The sequence below is a fragment of the Passer domesticus genome, chromosome 9, assembly GCF_036417665.1.
Source record: "Passer domesticus isolate bPasDom1 chromosome 9, bPasDom1.hap1, whole genome shotgun sequence".
Taxonomy (NCBI): domain Eukaryota; kingdom Metazoa; phylum Chordata; class Aves; order Passeriformes; family Passeridae; genus Passer; species Passer domesticus.
The window spans coordinates 371,633-391,580 of NC_087482.1; the positions used below are offsets into that span (position 1 = coordinate 371,633).

The following is a 19,948-nucleotide window of genomic DNA, read 5'->3' on the forward strand; positions in this document are numbered from 1 at the left end:
TTAACTTCTTTAAAAGCCATGCTAGCATCTGGATTTTCTCATGGGAGGATCAGATCCTGGTGGCCATTTGTTGGTTTAAAAGCCCAGCCCCGGCAGGACTCGAGGCCAGCTCTGCAAGAAAGGAAAGGCATGGTGGTGAGGAGACCAGTGCCAGGGCCAGACAGTTTCACTCTATACAAGATGTTTTGCTACATCTGCTTTATTTCATATTTCACTTCTAGCTGCTTTTCTTTTGCTTTTTAACACAGTGAGCTCTTCCCAGAGCTCTTCTGTGAGATTGCTCTGGATGCTTAAAATGCCTGTGATTTCAGGGACACCAGTTTCTGAGGTGTTCTTCTGTAGGAAAAGAGCCTTGCAGCAATAATATTGGTGTGTTTGCTTTCTACATGGTTGACAGAGCCTAGTGTTCTCTTTCTTTCTGGCATCTAGTTATTCCAGCATATTTTAGTGGTATTAAATTGCCAACAGTAAGCAATGCAAAGGGGTGACCTTTGTGTGTCTGGGAATAATGAGGTGAAGACGTTGCTCTGTGCATCACTCTCTTTCCACACAGACAGCAAGCGGCAGCCTTGCTAACATGTTTCCAGGTAATTACTTCTGTAGTTTAGATAATTTTGGTAGATACTTATGCAATTTATTTGATTTTACTTACTGTTTTGCTGTGGAAGGGGCACAGGAAATGTTTACCAGGCAGGTATGCCTACGTTGCTCTCTCATTTCTTTTTCTTATCAGCAAACAGAAACCCACAGCTTGCTGATAGTGAAACCATATGCTTCCTCTTTTTGACAAATCAGTTTTGCAATATAGATAATCCTGGCTGTAACTGAGAAGAGATATTTTGGATTATTTTAATTTTTACATTACTCTCTGTTTTTCACTGCCTGGAAAATATGTATGTGTTTATTTCTGAACCCAGAGGTTGGGTGAATTAAGAGCTTATGGAGGACACTGTGCTTTAGTGTCTGTCTTTACTTTGACGAAAGTTATTTGTCATATGCAATTAACCTGTATGTTGTAGCCAGTGCCATTCTGCACTGCCAGACAGCAGCATCAGATTCAGAGATTTTCTGAACACTGGATATCCTCTCAGCATGAGGCCAAGCTGAGAATTGTGTTTGTATAAATCAGCTCCTGCTCTACAAAAAAACTGCAGAAATAGCTGCAGAAACCGGAATCATAGAACTGTAGAATCACGGGAGGTTTTGAGTTGGAAAGAGCCTTAAAGCCCATCCAATGCCACCCCTGCCATGTGAAGGGACACTTTCCATTGTCCCAGGCTGCTCCAAGCCTTGTCCAACCTGGCCTTGGGCACTGCCAGGGATCCAGGGCCAGCCACAGCTGCTCCGGGCACCCTGTGCCAGGACCTCCCAACCCTCACAGCCGGGAATTTCTTTCCAATATCCCATCTAAATCTACCGTTTCAGCCATTCCTCCTTGTCCTGTGCCTGCAGGCCCTTTTCCAAAGTCCCTCTCCAGCTCTTTCATGGGCCCTTTAGCCACTGGAAGGGGCTCTAAGGTCTCCCCTGAGCCTGCTCTTCTCCAGCTAAACAATTCCAGTGCTTCCACCCTGTCACCAGAGCAGAGGGCCTCCACCTCTCTAATTAGGGGATTTATTCAATTTTACAGTTTTTCATTTTTACATTTCAGGGTGCCAGTTATGCAAACCAAGACCTGAACATGACATTTTCTAGATATTTAGAAAAGAAATACAAATCAAAATGTACATCTGGTCAGCACAAATGTTTGTGTTTTACCAGGCAGCAGTGCAGCGTCAGACACCAGTCTCAGTTGAAAACAAAAATAATACTAATTCTATTAATAAAAACAGTAATAAAATTCTTGATTGTAGTAGATTTATTCTGATAAACATGCCTGAAGAGTATTAAAAAAGAGGTCTGTATGGAACATCTGCTTATGTAAGTATAAAGATGGAAGCTTACTTAAACATGATTCTTTGGAGTTGTAAGGGTAAAATCAACCCAGCAGAAAAGTGAATGCCATGGCTAACTGCAAATCATTACAGGTAGCTATTAGTGAAGAACACTAGGGCTTGCAGGAAAGTTTTCCAAAAGCATTTTTAGAAGACAGTTGATGATTAAAATTAGGGCAAATTTTATGCAGAGAAGCTTAATCTCAGCTTGGTTGAAATTTCAAAAGATCATTCTGGCAAAACTCCATCTGGGTGTTTCAATAAAGGCATTTGTGAAAAGCAAAAAGCAGTGACACATTCAAGTTTTTTACTTTAGTGGGAAGAAATGGTATTGAAAGAAGAATAGCATATTTTAAAAGAAGAATAGTGTTTCTCCTCTGCACAAATGCAGGTACATGAAGTTGTTGATGAACTTTCAGCTCAGGTACAGAAGGTTTTGGATGTGTAGCTCTCGTTGAGAGGTACCTCTGTGATTCCAGCCCCAAATATATTCATATTCCCAGGGAAAGATCCTCTGGGCATGATCCATGATGTTGTTGCAGCCCAGGGCAAAGCATGGAAATACCCACATTTTCAGGGGATACTGACTAGTAGGCATTTCTGTAGAGCTCAAGTGGAGCAAAAATAATTTAAAGCTCACAGCTGAGGAATGGTGCAAGGATGGGGCAGGGAAGGTTCAAAACACTCCGGCAGCTGCAGCTGCACGTATTACTCAGGATGGTCAATGCTGGATTAAATGAAATATGTCTTGAAAGAAAGGATCCAGTGCCAAATTATTTGTTCTTTGGAGAACAAAGAGTGAACAATGAGTCCAGGTAAACTCGCAGGTGTGCATCAAGTCCAGTTCAGCTCTAATTAATTTTTGCATCTTGTCCAGCTACGAGAGTCATCAATATGAGCTCTAATAATGTGGCTTGATGTCTAAAAATAGCCTTGAAATTGTAAAATGAAAAAAAATAATAAAAAAAACCCAACTATATGTAAAATCTTAATTTTACGGATTAGGACATTGTATTTTCATGGTAAACCACAGAGTGATTAAATTGATTAAAATAAAAAGAAAAGCCCAAACTCGTAACACTCATTTGAAGTGAGGAGGAATTGTTCAATACATCCTGTATGTTCCAGGAATGGGATGTGGGTGGGAAGAGGTGAAGAGAAACCAGTCCTATAGAAAATATTTGCTCTCACTGAGGCCAATTGCTGCTGTAGTAAGTGGCTGAAAGAAGTGGCAAAACAAACAGAAATAATCAGCATGGAATTAAAGAGGTATGGGTTTAAAAGCTAGTGCTTGGTGCGTATTTACTCAGTAGATTAGCCTAGTAATTGTCACTGGGACTTCTGTTTGGTCTTTTGCTGAGATTCCTTTGGGTTTGTTTTCCAGGGACAAGGAGTTTAAGATCATGAATTGGAGATAGATAGGCGGGATGCCTGCCTGCTGTGGTATGATCTAGAGGCTTAATAACAATAATGACATAGGGGGAGTTTTAGCATTCAAAATAAAATAGATTTGCTAACAATATGTGGTTCTGTCAGGATGTTCTCATGGAGGCTGTAATTTCTTTTTGCCTGTAGATGTGGAAAATATATTTTCCCTGTTTTAATATTTTTGTGTGTGTCATCATAGTGCTTGCAGCATTATGCCTCTGAGTTTTCTCAAGTCATTTGGAAATCCAGTGAAAAATAGGGAACTTGGGCTCTGATGCAGAAGCATTGTTGGTATTCTGTAAATGTTAAAAATACCCTAGTTTCCAGATTCTGTCAAAGCACACATACAGACTCAGAAAAGGTATTTGTTATCTTTGAAGTCATCTATATGTTATATGTTGTTTTAATCACCTCTCATTGAAAGTTTTGTTTAAAATTGCTGAACAAGGAATGTTGTGACAATAAAACTTATGTATGAAGTTAAAGGCTAACATTAGGTGGCCAAGGGGAGAGCTGCTCCATAACTCAAAGAGCAACTGTATAAACAACAAAGTAATAGAAAAGTGGAATGAACAAAATTTTTTTAAAAATTAATGATTTACTGTAAAGCAGACTTTGTCACTTGAAAAGGGAGATAAGTTATATGTGTATGTCCTTCTATGCTCTTCCCTATGGTTTTGACCCTGCTGGCCCCTTTCAGCCAAGCCAAACAGACATGCAGTGCTTGTAAAGATAAGAAGTTACAGTCAGATCATGCCAAGATGCTACCAAGCAGGCTGAATGCATGATCAGTTCAGTAGATCTTGGAAATTTGTGTGGGGGGAAGACATGTAATGAATACTCCCAGCCAGCCCAAGTACTAAAATTAATCAGAATTCAACAATACAGGGATCCATAGGGGACCGTGCTACTCAGAAATTACTTTTTTTGGGTGGTTTTTTGTGTTTTAGTGTTCAACATGTACCAGTCTGAGCAGATAATGTCACAACATTAGTTGCTTTGTGCTGGGGATGAGGCAGAGGAGCTGTTGAATGGCACTGATGGAGGATAGCCGTGGGCTGATGCTTGGCAGAGCAGCCAGCATCGGCCACCCCGAGGTCTGGTATTTGTTTTGACCATTAACTGTGACTGATTTACAGTCTGGTGTCAATAAAACCTCAGTGGATGGCTTCGCTGTTGGCGGCGGCGCTGCATTGTTTCTGTGTTTGCTCTGCAGGGCAGTGCGGCCGCCTGCTCTCGCCGCACCTCGGCTCCCTGCAGGTCCTTCACGGCAACGGCACCGATGTGGGGACAGTGGTGGCGTTCCAGTGCTCCGCCGAGCACCAGCTGGAGGGACCGGACACCGTCACCTGCGTTTGGAAAGGGAACAGCACGCAGTGGACAGCCGGAGTGCCCTCCTGCAAGCGTAAGGCTCTTCCCAAACCCTGCCCCTCGCCCTGGGATGGGCTGCCTTCCTTCTGCCCTGCCTATCCTGAAACGTTCGGATTCTTTCTAGATACCTGTGCAAAGAAAAAGACAAATCCAATTTTCTTCAATGTTGCCCCACTGATGGTAATTCCACTCCATATATCTTCTGACATGCAATTATCACGACACACAGAAAAGATTCTGTTGGATTCATCCCTGATCTCATGTCACTGGTATGGCCTGGAATAACTCTGCCTTCAGCAAAAAGCTGTATGCTTCTTTAGAGAATGCATGGGTGTCTCGGTTTAGAGACAAGTTTAGGAGAAAAACACTCTGGAATGAGTGTTTCCTGTAAAAAAAAAAGGGTTCCAACAATCCCTTTCCACCAACAAGAAATGAATACTAGTGGATGAAAGTGAAAAAACCGTTTATTGACAAACAGACTGCCCACACGGCACGGGAGAAAAAGTAAATAAATGCTAGATATTGAACTGTCAGACTTTAACACACACACCCACCCACTCCGGGGAAAAAAACCCCAAAAACAAACAAACAAACAAACAAAAAAAAAAACCACAAAAAACCCCCAAAAATAATAATAAAAAAAAACCCAAACAAAAAAAAAACAAAACAACCCACAACTCCAGAGCAAGATAAAAACCCACAACGGCCGGTGGGGGAGAAAGATGGCACCAGTTCCTGCCTCAGGGAAAAAACCAAAAGGTTCACGCAGCAGCTTGCGCAAACACATGGGCAGCCGGTGAATCTGTGGTGTTGGTCCCTTGTCCACAGACACAAGAGGTGAAGCAGGTGTGCTTTCCCTCCCCGGTTTGGGCTTTTTCCCAGGTCGGGGGCCAAAAAGGAGCAGCCCCTCTCTCCTGCCAGGCCTGGCCCATTCTTCCCCTGGCGCTTGTTCTCTCTGATCTTGGACCAAAACCAAACCGTCCCATTCACCTCGAAAAGCAGCTGAAGGATTGCTGCTGCAGCCTCTCCAAGCCCAGGAAAAAGAAAGAAAAAGAAAAAAAACCAAACCAAATTTCCGCCTTGGCTAACAAAAAAACCCCAAACTAGCCAAGCAAAACCCAGACTGCACCACACCTCCCAGACCCGGGGGGAGTGAGGCTGTGAAAAACCCAGCAAAGGCCCCCAAGGCTCCCCCTTCCCCCAGGCCCACCTTAAAGACACAGCAATCATTTTGGGGCCTAAAGCAGAGGATCAGGGAACCGACCATCATCATAAATCACCCCAGCACTATGGGAATGACCTACTGATGTGTAAGTGTATTTGTGAACCTCTTATCTCCTGGCAGTCTTTTCTGACAATGTTTTTGCTGTAAAAGAAGCATGGTGATATTTTTTGAACAATTCTTGGTTGTTGCAGCTGCATGGGAAATTTACCATATAGAGAAATAGTGTCTGAATGACAACAGCATTAATTACCTTTTAGGTGTGTTTCTGCTTGTTTATTATAAGGTTGTTAATAGTTTGACCAGAAGTAGACTCAAGCAAATCTTGGTACCTCTGAGCTTTGAGGTGCCTTAGACCTTGTGTCATTTCAAATCCCCAGTGGATATATTGCTCTTACAGACACTTAGTGCTCTCTCCCACACTCAGTTATTCTCATCTCTTCTTTGGAGATCCCATAAAAGAAAACATGAGAGAAATCCTTCCCCTAGAGGCTGCAGAAGTATAATGCTTTGTGTGGAGCTCAGCTGAACTGTTTGTGATGCTGGTCATTGTGACATTGGGAGAACTAGCTGAGTTTTGAAACAAGACATGCTTACTGCTCCAAGTGAGTTGGCATTATGAAAGAAGTGTGTGAGCTGTGCCACATCACTTTTCTACTCCTCCTTTTGTCTGAATAATTCACATCCTGCATCCTTGCCCAAACAGAGGAAGACCTGTTGTTTGCTGCCTGCCAAAGAGGATGTAATTACATGGAACTGTCCTTGCTCTAAATGGCTTCTTTAAGCTCATTTACCCGTGTTAGTGTTCGTTTCTGTAACTTCAGTCCTTGTTAATAAAGAGTCTGCAGCTCATCTGCATTTGATCTGCTGGCAGAGTTGTACTTTTGAGCTACTGCAGTGCTAAGGGCACTGTGTTTAATTAATTGCAGTGGTGAAATGCTTGTGAACAATTCATTAGTAACTTATAAACAGGAGATTTTTACATAGTCCGGTTTGAGGCTTGCATAGGTCAAAGCTGAAGCCAAGATTCTCTGGTATCTTGACACATAGTAATGTGAAAGTCCTCACTGAGCAGAAGTGTGAAGCAGGTAGGTTTCAGCAGGGTTTAATGAAAATGTGAAAGATAAATTCATGGACTGATCTTATAATCGTTTCTGTGTTTGCTTTGCTGCAGCCATATCAAAATACGAGACTTTTGGCTTTAAGGTCGCAGTGATTGCCTCCATTGTGAGCTGTGCTGTCATTCTGCTGATGTCCATGGCTTTCTTAACTTGCTGTCTGATTAAGTGTGTGAAGAAAAGTGAGAGGAGGAGAACTCAAAGGTAGGTCAAGAAGACAGTTTTAATAACAGTGTAAGAGTGTACATCATATGGACCCCATTGCTGTGATAACAAGTGCTTCAAAGGATTTGCTGCTTGCAGCACCGAAATGATGTTAATTACTTAAAATCCTTAATTTGTAGGTCAGGCTTTAGGCAAAGAAGAACTTGGAATTCCAGAGTATTTAAATACATGATGCCTGTTAGTATCAGATAACCTCAGCAGGCCCAGGCAGATAGGGATTTACCCATGATTATGCAGGATCTGAACACACAAATCTTATTTTCTGGCACAGCATTTCTCTCCTCAGGTTATTGAAGATTGGCAGTGTTTTCCCTTTTCTCTATTCCTTTTCTGTTTTCCTTTCTTTCTTTTAACACTGCTGGGAAATGGAATCTCCCTGTGTCAGAGCCATCCAAGGCCTCTCCATCTGCAGAGCATCCTCAAAGCTGTCCCAGCATGGGGGCTGAAGGGCAGAGGATTTTGTCTTTTGGCTTGGAGCACAAATCAGTGGATTATGAACAGGAACAGGAAAATGTCAAATTTTCAGTCCAGTTCATTATAAAAACTCAGTGTGGATAGTGTCAGCAGGAGCACATTTGCCTGTAGGCTGGAGCCAAGCTACTGTTGCTTATGAGAGCATCCACCTACAGTCACTGCTGCAGAAATCTTTCCACAGGAGCTTGGTTTCCATCTCACTTTTTTTGCTGGTTATTCCCACCAGGCCCTCCAGTGGAGTGGAGGGAGACTGGGGGAGACAGTAGTGAAGGTTTCTGTGCTGAGCTGTGATTTATCTGAAGCTGTGTGGGAACCAGCTGAAGGGGGAATTTCTGTCATTTGAAATCCAAGTGTAGCCAAAATAGAGATTTTCTGTTTCTCTTAAAAGATTTTTTTGTGTCAAAAAATGAAAGTCTTTAGTGTCAATCATAATATTCAGGTTTTTACTGGTAGCATGAAATAAGTTGCTTTGAAATGAAAGGTTAATTGACATTTTTGGAATTGCCACTTTTCTTTTAGATAAGACTATTCATATCACAGTCCTTGTTTTTCATTTATTTTAAATGAAGTTTTGTGAAAACTAGCCATTTTCATTATTGTGATGACTTGATATTTTTTCTCTTACAAAATAAAACGCCTTCACACTGGACATAATGACCTGATTCTGTCATCAGGCTGTAAAGTTATTCCTTTTGCTGAGACCTTGTCAGTTCCCTGCTCCCTTGTGCTTCTTTCCCTGTCTCCTGAAGGAGCTGCTACATCCCACTGGCAACAGAGCCCAGCTCCAAGGAGAAACCTGGGGGCACTGCAGGCATTGTGTATCTTATCCCTTCTGTCAGAAAGAATTGAAGTCATGTACCGCCTGTCCATGTCATGGGAGAAAAAGTAACATAACCCTGTGCAAAACTTGTCAGGTGGAGTGGCAGCATCTCTGTTGGCAATGGAGGTGGAAAAATGGATTGACTTCTGAATGCACAAATCATTAATCTGACAAAAAGCTGCAGGCTTGATAACTTAATGCAAAATGAGAACTCTTGGGGAGGAAATAATGAACTAAATGTCTCTTAGACCAGATCTGAAGGATGAGGTAATCTGTACCTATGGAGCAGAGTGGATCTCCTCACCTTGCCTGTGGCTCTGAGGTCTGCATGTCTGCTTCTTTTGGCTCTTACTTGGTCACCTGAGAGATCATCTCTGCCTGCAAACCTGCCTTGCAAGGTGTCTAATGATCTTTGAAGTGCCATCTTATGTTTAATAGAATCGTAGAATCATTAGGATTGGAAAAGACCCTTAAACTGAACTGTCAACACAGCACTAACACCATGTCCACAGCTAAACTGCCACATCCACATGTGTTTTGAAGAGAAAAGGGACAAAGGCTGCTGAAAGTCCTCCCACCATTTAGGCTCCTCATAGATCTTGCCCTGCTGAGGAAATGTGGCTGCTGTTTTCTTTGGAAAGAGCAGGATTGCATCCCAAGAAGACAGAAATGGGACCAAAATCAGCATCGCTAGTTCTCACAATTTGATCTTCTCCCATCAGCCAGTGAGAGTGTCTGTGATTCTGTGAGTCTTAGACTTCTTTTAAAAACAAGAAAAGAAATGGTGGATTTTTTTTTCTCACCTCAGAGTTGCAGAGAGCAGCATGGAAACAGCTCTGAATATTTCCAAAAGAGAATTCTGACAGTGAGGGAATATGCCCTATGCTTAACAAAGGCAACACTACCTGTCTCCTCCATTTTTAAGTAAATATCTTTTTAACCTGCGTGGTGATTTTGGAAACATTAAGAATAGAGTGATGCAAAAAGTCACAGAAATTTTTTTTTCCTGAAATAATTTATCCCATAAAATGGAGATGATATGAAGTCTTTTTATACACAACAGGTTGTGGCCTGATGTCACTGTTGAAGGTCCATTAGAACACTGACACATCATCCCACCTTATATGACTTTTCTTACTACATGTAATCTGGAAAAACACTGAATGAAATGGACATAATTCTTGGAGGTTTGTTCCTTTGAACTATCCACTGGTGCTCCTAAGAAAATTGTTCTCATTTTCTTGTTTGTTTGCTTTTTTTTTTTTTGAGGAGTGCTGGACAGTACTTAAAACAACACTATTTTACACAATAATATTTATGCTACTGAAGAACTCCCTATCCTCGGGTGTTATTTAAATTTCTGCAAGTTTGGCTTACACATGAATTTCAGCACGTGTTTAAGTACTTTCTTCAGTAAACCTGGAATGAGATTTAAGCTCTACTGAGTCAGGTCTGTGGTCGGATAACAGCTCAGCTGTACAGCCATATATGACAAAACTGTTTCTACTGCTTTGTATATTCACAGAGAAATGCAGCTGTGGTACCAGCTGAGGACTGAAGAACTAGAGCACATGCAAGCTGCTTACTTTGGTTTTAAGGGAAGAAACAATAACAACAGTAAGAAACTCAGGAATACATCTGTATCTGGTGATGCGACTGACATGGCATATGATAACCAAGGCTTCTACAGGTAAGGCTGTTAAAATAAAGTAAGTTTGAGTGAGTTGATGGGAACCTGGCTAATCACTAACCAGAGCTAAAACCAGCTATGGGAGCAGGTATATCAGTCTGTGCACCCCTAGCCAAAAGTCTGGCTGTTTTGCGTATGGAGAGTGGCACTGCTTGTAATCAGAGATGGAAGCGTTGCTAAAGGTGATTCTGAATAAAACTGCCCTGGAATTGCTCTTGGAACAGATGTGACCCTTTATTATTTATATCTTGTTCCCCTTTTCCACTCAAATAAGAGCTGTTTAATCAAGTAATTTCAAGTGATTTTTATTCTTTAATTCTGTAAAATGAATAGACATGCCAGATGAGATGGGGGACTTCTGCTACTAGATTTCATGAAGACAACAAATGGCCTGTCAGTTTTGTATTTCACTTGCAAGATTTTTTTTTAGTGTGTGTAACAAATTAGGCTAAGTTTCCTCATCCTGTGTTCATCTGGCTTACTGGGAACAGGAGAACAGTGCAAGTACTGGGGAGGTGCAAACATGGAGCTGGGCTGTGCTGAGAGGACTAGAATGGAAAGACACATTACCTGTCTGTCTGATTGCTGTGGTACTGTTTCCCCTCCAGTGTGAGGTGGGAATGTTGGCAGCCTGTGCCTGGAGGAAATCTCTAAACCTGGGTGCAACCACTGTTGCTGCAGTGGTGAAGCTGTTACAGTATTGATTGTCCAAAGAAATAAATACAGGCATGTGGCATGGTTGGAAAACAGCAGCAAAACTGAGGGCAGGCAGTCCCAAATGAAAGATTCTATGTATTTCTGCATACCTATGGTCAAGAACCAAAAGAGAATTTAACCAGGCTTCCTCAGGGAAAGTTCAGTCTTGACATGAGTAGGCATTTGTGTACCAAGAGGGTGGTCAGACCATGGAACAGGGTTCTGGAGAGGGGGTCAGTGTTGGTGGCCCAAACTGGCATTGCTCAAGAGACATTTTGGCAATGCCCTTAGCAATGAGCTTTCGTTTTTGTCAGCCATAAAGAGGTCAGACGGTTGGACCCAATGATCCTTGTGAGTCCCCACTGAAATATTTCAGTCTAGTCCAGTCTAGTGTAGTCTACTGTAGTCTATCAGCACCCTATCCCTATTCTATCCTACCTTATCCTCTTGTGTTAAGGTTTCAGACATCTGGAGGAATTGCTCAATGCATCAAGAGATCTCTGAGCACAGCAGCAATCCTGCTTGGTTTTTCTAGGCAGGAGCTGTCTGAGGAAGCACAAATCTTCTCCTCCCTGCCTTTCCCAGGGCTGTGGTGCATGCTGTTTTCTGCAACCCAGCCATGGGAAGTGGCTCTGCAGCCCACTTAGAAGGGGAAGATGAGACGAGTGCTGCCCATTTCTGACAAGGGAGGGGGTGGAGGCCTGACAAATTCAGTCATTTTTATGATAGCTTTCTCTCTTTTCTCAAAGAAACTGTTCTGCTGCTTCTTGTAGCATATGAAGTATCTGGAAGAGTAAGAACTCCTCCACCCTTGAAGAAGACTCTCGAGTATATCTTAATTTATTTTTTACTAGAAAAGCATGTAGGTCATGCTACTTTTCAGACTTAATTGAATAGATTTTGAGATTAACATTTTGATTCAGTACTTTAGGGTCAAAATACTGTAAGTAGAGATAAAATAAAAAGCTAATTCTTTTAGGTAAGGCAATATAAAATAAAAATTCAATTCTTTCAAGCAGGTAAGGTATTAACAAATACAGATTTACAAAACAAATAAAGGTTTACAGACAAATTTAGGATTAAAACACTCTAATCAGTTAAAGAGGGGCCTTAGTATGCTGATGAGATAATTTTGGCTGCAGTGAAGTGGCACAATGTGGGTGCAGAGTGCTGATGTGCAGAGGTGATAAATAACAGAGAAGCCCAGCTGTGTGACTGTAGGGGCTCCACTATGCTGTTCTGGACCTGGCTGCCACAAAGTGAGAACTTTCCCCCCTCATGTTTGAAGCATATCACAAACATCATGAATATGTAGTTTTGCAGGGAAACATTGAGTTTTAGTGGCAACCGCTTTAATTATAATGATCCTCATTCTTACTGCTTTTCTAGTTGAACAAATTGCTTTAAAATTATAAGAAATATGTGTACAAATACCCGGGATCATTAACTACAGAGTGCTGTCACTCCAGGTGCCACCTCTTTCATTTGGATGTAAAGAATCATAATGAGGATGAACACACCAATTTTTAGCAGAAGGTCTTATACGCATGAGCTGCAAGTATTTACAGTGTATTTGCTCTATTATATTATTGAAAACACTACATAATGTTGAGCAGGGAAAAGCAAGTTACAGATCATGGTGCTGCTGGGAGGGAGGTGTTTCCCCAGCATTGCTTCTGAGAAGTTCAGAGAGCAGAGATAGCAGTTTTCTCTGTGGTACAGAGGTTTGAGCCAGATTAGCTAAAAACAAGGGTCTGTGTCTAGGGAAGGGAGATTAGCTGCAGCCCTGGGCCACGTAGTTAGAGGAGAACAATGTCCATGAGCCTCCAAAGCAGTCCCCAGGAGGACTGCTGGCAGAGAGCTTGTCAGCATGTTGGCAATGGCTCTCAGAGCCTGACTGCAAGATGTACCAGGATGTGTTATTTTTGACTCAGTTATTTTCTGATGAAGAATAATACTTGACCCTGCAGTAACTCTTCTCTGGAGCACTTGCTTGGGCACTCACCTCCCAAGACAAACAGCCCTCTGCCATCCCAGCAAGCAGCAATGTGGGAGAGCTAGGATCAGCCATCTGCCTGAGACGGCAGGTTGTCTTCTGCCCCATGACAGCCACAGGGTAAAATATCAGTAAAGAGAAACTTAATGGCAGCTGTCCTTCCTCTGTGCCAGCTGCTAGTAGTGTTTGAGAGATGGAGGTCAAGGTCACTGAGATGCTATGTTAAAGAAATGGGTGTCCAAAAGAAGAGTGGGGTCAGCTTAATGCTGGCAAGGGCTACACTTACCCACTGCTCATGGTCAGCTGCAGCTGCTCCCCAGTTGAAAGTGTTCCAAGGCTTGACAACTCTTTGTGTGAAGAATTTTTTCCCAATATCCAACCTAAACGTCCCCCAAAATGACAGAGCTTAAAAAGTGCCTTCAGTTTTCAGCAAGGAGGCAAAGCTTCACAGCAAACTAGTGCAACAGCCGTAGCAGAGCTGTTGCTCTAGGAATACAGGGTGAGGAAGCATAAATAAGCAATTGCTCTGATAAATTCCATTGCCAGTTTTTAAATCTGTAAAGAATTGTCCTGTCCTGTCCACTTCTGTAATGTATATCAATTAAATTTTAAGCATCCATTCAGGAAGGGGGCTGTCCTGTGCTTATTTAAGTAGTTTGTAGCATTTACACTTGTTCTGTAAGTGAAGCGATCAGTTCCATAAAAACACAAGGAAATGCAAGTGTTCTGTGCCAGAAATGGGATCTTGAATCCAACTGGAACCACTTTTGGTCTGACAAAATATGCACAACCTAGTCTAACATGGTGAGAGCAAACAGCAAACCCTTCTGGCATTGAGACATTAAAGAACCAGGCACTTCTCTTTTGGAACCTATTTATATATCAGTATGTGTAGAAAATACCGTCCCAGGTGCAGCACAGATAGCAAGTGTAAAGAAATTGCTGAGAGAGCTCATTTCAGTTTGCATCATCTTCCTAGTGATGGTCAGAAATAGCCACACCTTGGCTCTGTTGCTCTGCTTTTCAGTGTAAAAGTCCTATAACCTGTTCTGGAATAGACACTCCCTTGACTCAAGGGATGTGCTGATTTTTTGTAAGGGAGAATTGATGATCCAGCATTTTCCATACTCAGAGAACTGAATGTAGCTGTACACTAGCTCCTTTTCATTCTCTGTCAGCTAAGATGAGAACCAGAAAAAAAATAGTAGTCCAGCTCAAAAAAGCAATCTAAAGAGAATCAAAGAAATTGGGTGTGTTTTTTTTGTCTAGCGTGGAAGCATTTGGAAGAAGTTGAGCATTCCAAATTTGGACTGCTTAGAGGTGAATTATTTTTCACAACTCTAAGTCAAGTTACAAAACATTATCTGTGAAGTAGCTGATCTGACTGCAGAAGCTAGTCTACTGGAAAAGCCCATGTCTCAGTAGGGTTAAAGTCCTCCCTTCAGCTATTGACACAGCTGGAGCACATTACCAAGAAGAAAAAATCCTTCTGCAGAGAAGCAGGCTGGTATATTCTCCCACAGAAGATATTTTTAGTCACTGAAATTTTTGAACCAGAGACCTTTCTGGCTAAAAGATGCTTTACCATTCTACCTGGCAAAAAGCAAATAAGCGCAATCCAACAACAAAGAATTCCAACTGAAAAGGTTTTGTAAAAAATCACAAAGCCAGCATGCTATCAGGAGAGGCAGCTCAGCATTTTCAGCATCACTGTGGGGCTTAATGCTGCATCACATACAGCATCCATTGATACAATTGTATGGAACTGATACAGTTCCCTACACAAAATGTTTGATTGCATGGCAACATGAAGGGGAGGAGACCCAGCACAGGAGAGGAGCAGATTTGCTTTCCCTTCTTTTCCCTGCTTTTCCCTGTGACTGGTCCAGCCTTGAGGTTCTCTGTTCATGGAGTTCTTTTTATTTTTACCTCTTGTTTTTCTTGTACTCTGTGTTCCCCACCACCACCTTTTAGAGGCTCAGATCTTCCCAGTACCTTTCGACATGCAGGTTTCAAAGAAAGCTGAGACAGGGGAAGTGAGCTGTGGTTTCACCTTGGGGCCCTGTTAGAAGGGTAGGGTAAACTGGCTTTTAAGTTACTCCCGTTTCTGAATTTCAGTCTTAATTGTCATTGCAAGAGCTCGAAGGGGGTATGTACAGCAACATGTGCTTTCAATAATGCTGCTATTATTGTTTCCATAATGCTTTCCTGATTACCCCAGGGTCTTGTACAAAGCCTCTAGGCATACAGCAAGAAAAAAATCCCCTCCCACCCTCTAGTATAAAAGCTGTTTTGAGACACAGTGCCAGCACCAGGCAGCTTTGTGGCTGCGTTCTCACACATCTTGGATGTCCTGTTAACAGTGTTTTCCCTCCAGCAAGGAGCATCTCTCAAGTCACACAGAAAAATATTCTTGTGAATCCTCTAAATCCCACTGACAATGCTGTGATGGCTGTTCTTCTCCCCTGATGGGAGCTCCAAATTTTATATGTCAGATAAAGGCTGTCCTTGTCAAATGCATCATGCATTTGGCTGTGCAGCACCCAGGGCAGGTTTATATTGCCAGGAAAGGCTGCAGAGAAGGGTTCTGATCCTCTTGCTGTGGTGTTTTGAAGTAGCCATTTGGGAACTGGAGCTGAGGAAAGTTGAAGTGCTGAAAATACAGTCATACTTATTCAGGACAAAGTACAGAGCTTCCAAGGATGAGAGAGCAAACTGAAGACTGTGTCTGACTGAGGGTCATGCACACAGAGCAAAGCCCACTGCCTGCACAGTAGTCCCTTGGTAACACTGCAACCCTCTTAATAGCTCTTCTCATTCTCTGCTGAGGTGAAACCCCACTGCCTTCACTGTCCCTCTGATGTCCTCAGGGTTTAATCTATTGCAGGAAAGAGAGGTGCCTGCTGTCTCACCTTACACTTATAGAACCACATAATGATGGAATAGTTTGGATGGAAAGGGGCCTTAAAGACCATCCCGTTCACCCCCTTGCCATGGGCATGGACATTCCACTAGACCAGGGTGCTCCAAGCCCCAACCAGCCTGGCCTTGGACACAGCCACAGCTTCTCTGGACAACCTGTGCCAGCAGATGTCAATGAAAGCTTAATAGTTCCTGAAATGGGATGAATGGGTTGCTAAGCCAAGAGTATATTTTTTCTCCAAGTACAGTTTTAGCCAGTTTGGGTTCCTGAGTGGTGGACTGTGGGTAATTGAAGTGTTTCACAACATAGAGCTTTATAGGGGAAAACATCAGAGTGGGATGACCATTGCCCAGGTGGACTTATTTATTGCTCTAAAACCAGCATAACAAGACTTGAGCTATAATTCTGGCAGAACAATTTGCAAAGACTTTTGTTTTCAAAGGCTGTTTTGCTGGCCCAGGCAAAACTTTATTCCAGTCCTTCTCTGTCTGTGTGCTGCTTTGATTTGATTTTTATTTTGACCTTTGACTACCATCTCAAGAAGATGGAACTAAGTTCCTTATACTATAAAAAATAAATAAGTGCACAACAGCAAGTATCTCAGAAGATTTTATTTTGGCAGCAAGGTGTGCATCATTACCCCATATAGCTTCTGTTCCCTGATGGCAGGTCATGGGGTTTTCAGTGCTTGGTTGGTACCCAGCAAAAAAGTACTTGAGGTCTTGTTGAGGCTTTTACAGAGACACGACTATTTGCCTCATTGCTGCCAGCTGGTTTTGATGCTGGGAGAAGCAGTTCTTTACGTTACAGCACAAGTCATTTGCGAAACACCTGATGTGCCAATAAAATGCACAAATTCTGTACCTTCACCAGAATTAATGAAACAGAAATAACTTTTCCCTTTATGCTTACAGGTCCCAGGAAGAGCGGACTCGGGATGTCGTAGTTCCTGGGTGTTGCAAAGACAACAGTCACCTGCTGAAGGTAGCCAAGAGCAGTGGTGCACCTGGGGCACACACGGTACCGAGACACAACGCTGCACTGCAGACGGTGAACTCCATACATGTTGTTGAAGTCTACAGTCATAAGGATAGTTACAGCAAACCAACCTGCCAGTTACCTGGATAGCTGGTGTCTGAAATGCAACTGCTTCTCTGGACCAAAATGAAATGTCAATAGAAATATGTGCCTTAAAGACAACATAGAAAGTTCATTATTCATATGAACTGTAAGTTTTCTATATTCCAAGATGGTTATTTAAGAGAAATGCTTCAAGGTCTGATACAAATAAAGATGTGAATATTGGGGCTGTCAATCCAGAGCTGTTCTCTGCAGTGTGCTGTGCAGTGTGACCATGATGAAAGCACAGTGCCCTTCTGCACAACATAGAGGCATATTTGCCTCATATGAAGTTGCTGATAATAATTGCACACCTCTCAGATTTCAGTCTTCTCTGAATCAGTGGGTTTTGTAAGAATTTCAGAAAGAAAACTCCCCCATATTTTTACAAAGTAGGATGATAGAACTACAAAAAAATTTGGTTTTAATTAAATGCCCCATTGTTTTGTATCAGAAAGGTCTTTAATTCATCTGCTCTGTGTTTAGAGACCATGTAAGACTGGGTGCAACAAAGGCCCGTCTGCAGGTCTGCCAGCCTATGGGAGAGGAGATGGCACATGGAGGGGTGTGGTGTGGTGCTGTGGCACACCTTGGGACCCCCACCAGTGACCTCCTGTAGCTTCTACTGGTGTCCCAGTGTGAGAGCAGTTGATGTGCAGGTGGGGACAGCAGTGCAGCCTTCCTGGAGCAGGCAGCTCGGGATCGCTGCAGCATCATCCCTGTGACACCTCTCTAAATAAAGGGCTGAGGTAGCTTTTGAATGCCTGCCTTCGTTTCCTGTTGTTAATCTGTACATCATGTGAGGAAACAAGGTGGGTTTTTTTTCTTGTTTTGTCCTTTTTGAATAGTTATATGCAAATAGATGTATATATTACTTATAGTATAGTTATTTTTGTTCCAGTTGAAGTCTTACTTAATACTATCATCAGTTTTCTGTTTGATGGGTATCATCACATCCCTCTCGTGGGTGGAAGCATGACCTTATAGCAGGCTGCAGTAATTGTTTTGTGGTATATTCCCTTGGTATGAATCCAGTATCCTCTCACAACCTGCAGTTCTGAAGCTTCAGTTTTGAAATTCAAATTACTGTAGCTTGCTGGCAAATGCCCTCTTCTATCCTGGCCATACTCTGCAGAGATCAAAAACATGTGCTTGAAATTCAGTAAGATGGACGTTGCAGCAGAAGAGCTTTCTTATTGTTTCTAATAAGCTCCATTCTGCTGTACGTTACACCAAGGTGCACCCTGCAACACACTTCTCACTACGCACTGCAAAAAGGAGAATGGATGTACTTCCCATCACTCCACCCAATTAAGTTCTCAGTTCATCCAGTTAATACTAGCTAGTGTTTATCAGGATGCAGTTGTGCTGTGAACTATTCTGCCTGCAGTTTTCAGTCGCCTGTCAGACCCAGACAGCTTCTCTACCCAGCAGTGTGGGCAGCAGGTCAAGGGAGATGGTTCTGTCCTTCTGCTCTGCTCTGCTTTGCTCTGGTAGGATCTCAAACAAAGCTCTGTGTTCAGCTCTGAGGCCCCAGCATAGGAAGGACATGGAGCTGTTAGAGGGAGTCCAGAGGAGGCCACAGAGTTTCTCCAAGGGCTGGAGCCCCTCTGTTCTGCAGCCAGGCTGGGAGAGCTGGGGGTGTTCACCTGGAGAGGAGAAGGCTCCAGGAGAGCTCAAAGCCCCTTGCGGGGCCTAAAGGGGTTCCAGGAGAGCTGGAGAGGGACTGGGAACAAGGGGGAATGGTTCCCCACTGCCAGAAGGTTAGATGAGATACAGGAAAGAAATTCTTGTCTGAGAGGGTGTTGAGTGCCTGGCCCTTAGAAAATTGAAAAGGGCAAACCTAACTTTAATATGGGGAGAGAAGAGAACCTCAAAAGTACCAGAATGGAAGGATTTCTCTTATCCCCAGAAGTGTAGAACAAATGGTTAAACAAGTCCTTCACAAAGAAGATATATCTCAGCCTAGGATTAAAAAGAGTTATAGGCATGGGAGGGAGGTGTTCTGCCCTACTGGCAGTATTATGCTTAAGGTACACATGTGAAGGTGGCCAAGATATCCTTAATCCTGCCTCTCTGTAGCGCCTTTGAATTTCCTATCTCTTCCCATCTCTGTGATTATGTTCACAGAATTTCATTATTTGCTTCCCTGATGTTTTCATTTTATTATGTGGCTTTTAAATGCACTAATATGACTGCAAGTGAAATTAATTCCCTGTTGGGATGTTTGGGTCAACACTTTGTGTGAGCAGACAGCCTGGCTCCTGTTCTGCATGAGGTGGAGCTGAGTAATGTTGGATGGGACAAAAAGTGCACCCTTGGGCTGCCAGGGATGCTGGCAGCCATGGGAAGCATCCCAGAAGGCAGGTAGATTCACTGTCCCTATGCCAGAGCTAAATGACTATCATTTACTTGGGCAGCTAACCCAAGAGGCAGCAAAGTTACACCAAGATAAGGAAGTAACACCCAAACTGTTTGTGAAAGATTTGTGGCTTGGCTCCCTCTGGGACTGTGCTTAGTTCTGATGGCTGCACCCCCTGGAGTTAGCTTTATTGCTCGTGCAAACATAATTTATTGTCAGAAGGGAAGTAAGTGCTGTGTGGGAAGGAGATGAAAGCAGCTGACACTCTAAAATAGACATTTAAAATCTTGTAACCCTTAAAGGTTTGCTGTCCGGTGGTTCCAGCTGGATTCAAGCTCTTAATTCTGCTACAGAACACTTGCATTTCCTTGTGTATTTCATAAAACTGATGACTTGCACACTGCTCGCAGAAGTCTTCCCCACAGGACTTATGCTGTATCTATGAGCTGGAGTCTGCAGTGGCCTCTAACCTGTTGCAGCGTGGGCAGATGGTAGGTTGCTGAAACCTTCCTGAAGGGTCTCCACGAGGAGCGCACTCCACGAAGCACACAGCAAATACCACACTCACATGCA

General features: G+C 42.8%; 1 protein-coding gene across 1 annotated transcript in view; it reads left to right on the forward strand.

Annotated features, from left to right (window-relative positions):
* The window catches only part of SUSD3 (sushi domain containing 3), a 33,275-nt gene extending 15,803 nt beyond the window's left edge, over nucleotides 1-17,472 (forward strand). Inside the window, exons 4-7 of the mRNA XM_064433244.1 lie at nucleotides 4,576-4,764; nucleotides 7,127-7,274; nucleotides 10,115-10,279; nucleotides 16,809-17,472. Of these exons, the coding sequence (XP_064289314.1) occupies nucleotides 4,576-4,764; nucleotides 7,127-7,274; nucleotides 10,115-10,279; nucleotides 16,809-17,022 (716 nt within the window). The 3' untranslated portion in view covers nucleotides 17,023-17,472. The remainder of the gene's footprint in view (nucleotides 1-4,575; nucleotides 4,765-7,126; nucleotides 7,275-10,114; nucleotides 10,280-16,808) is intronic.
* The last annotated feature ends 2,476 nt before the right edge of the window (nucleotides 17,473-19,948 follow it).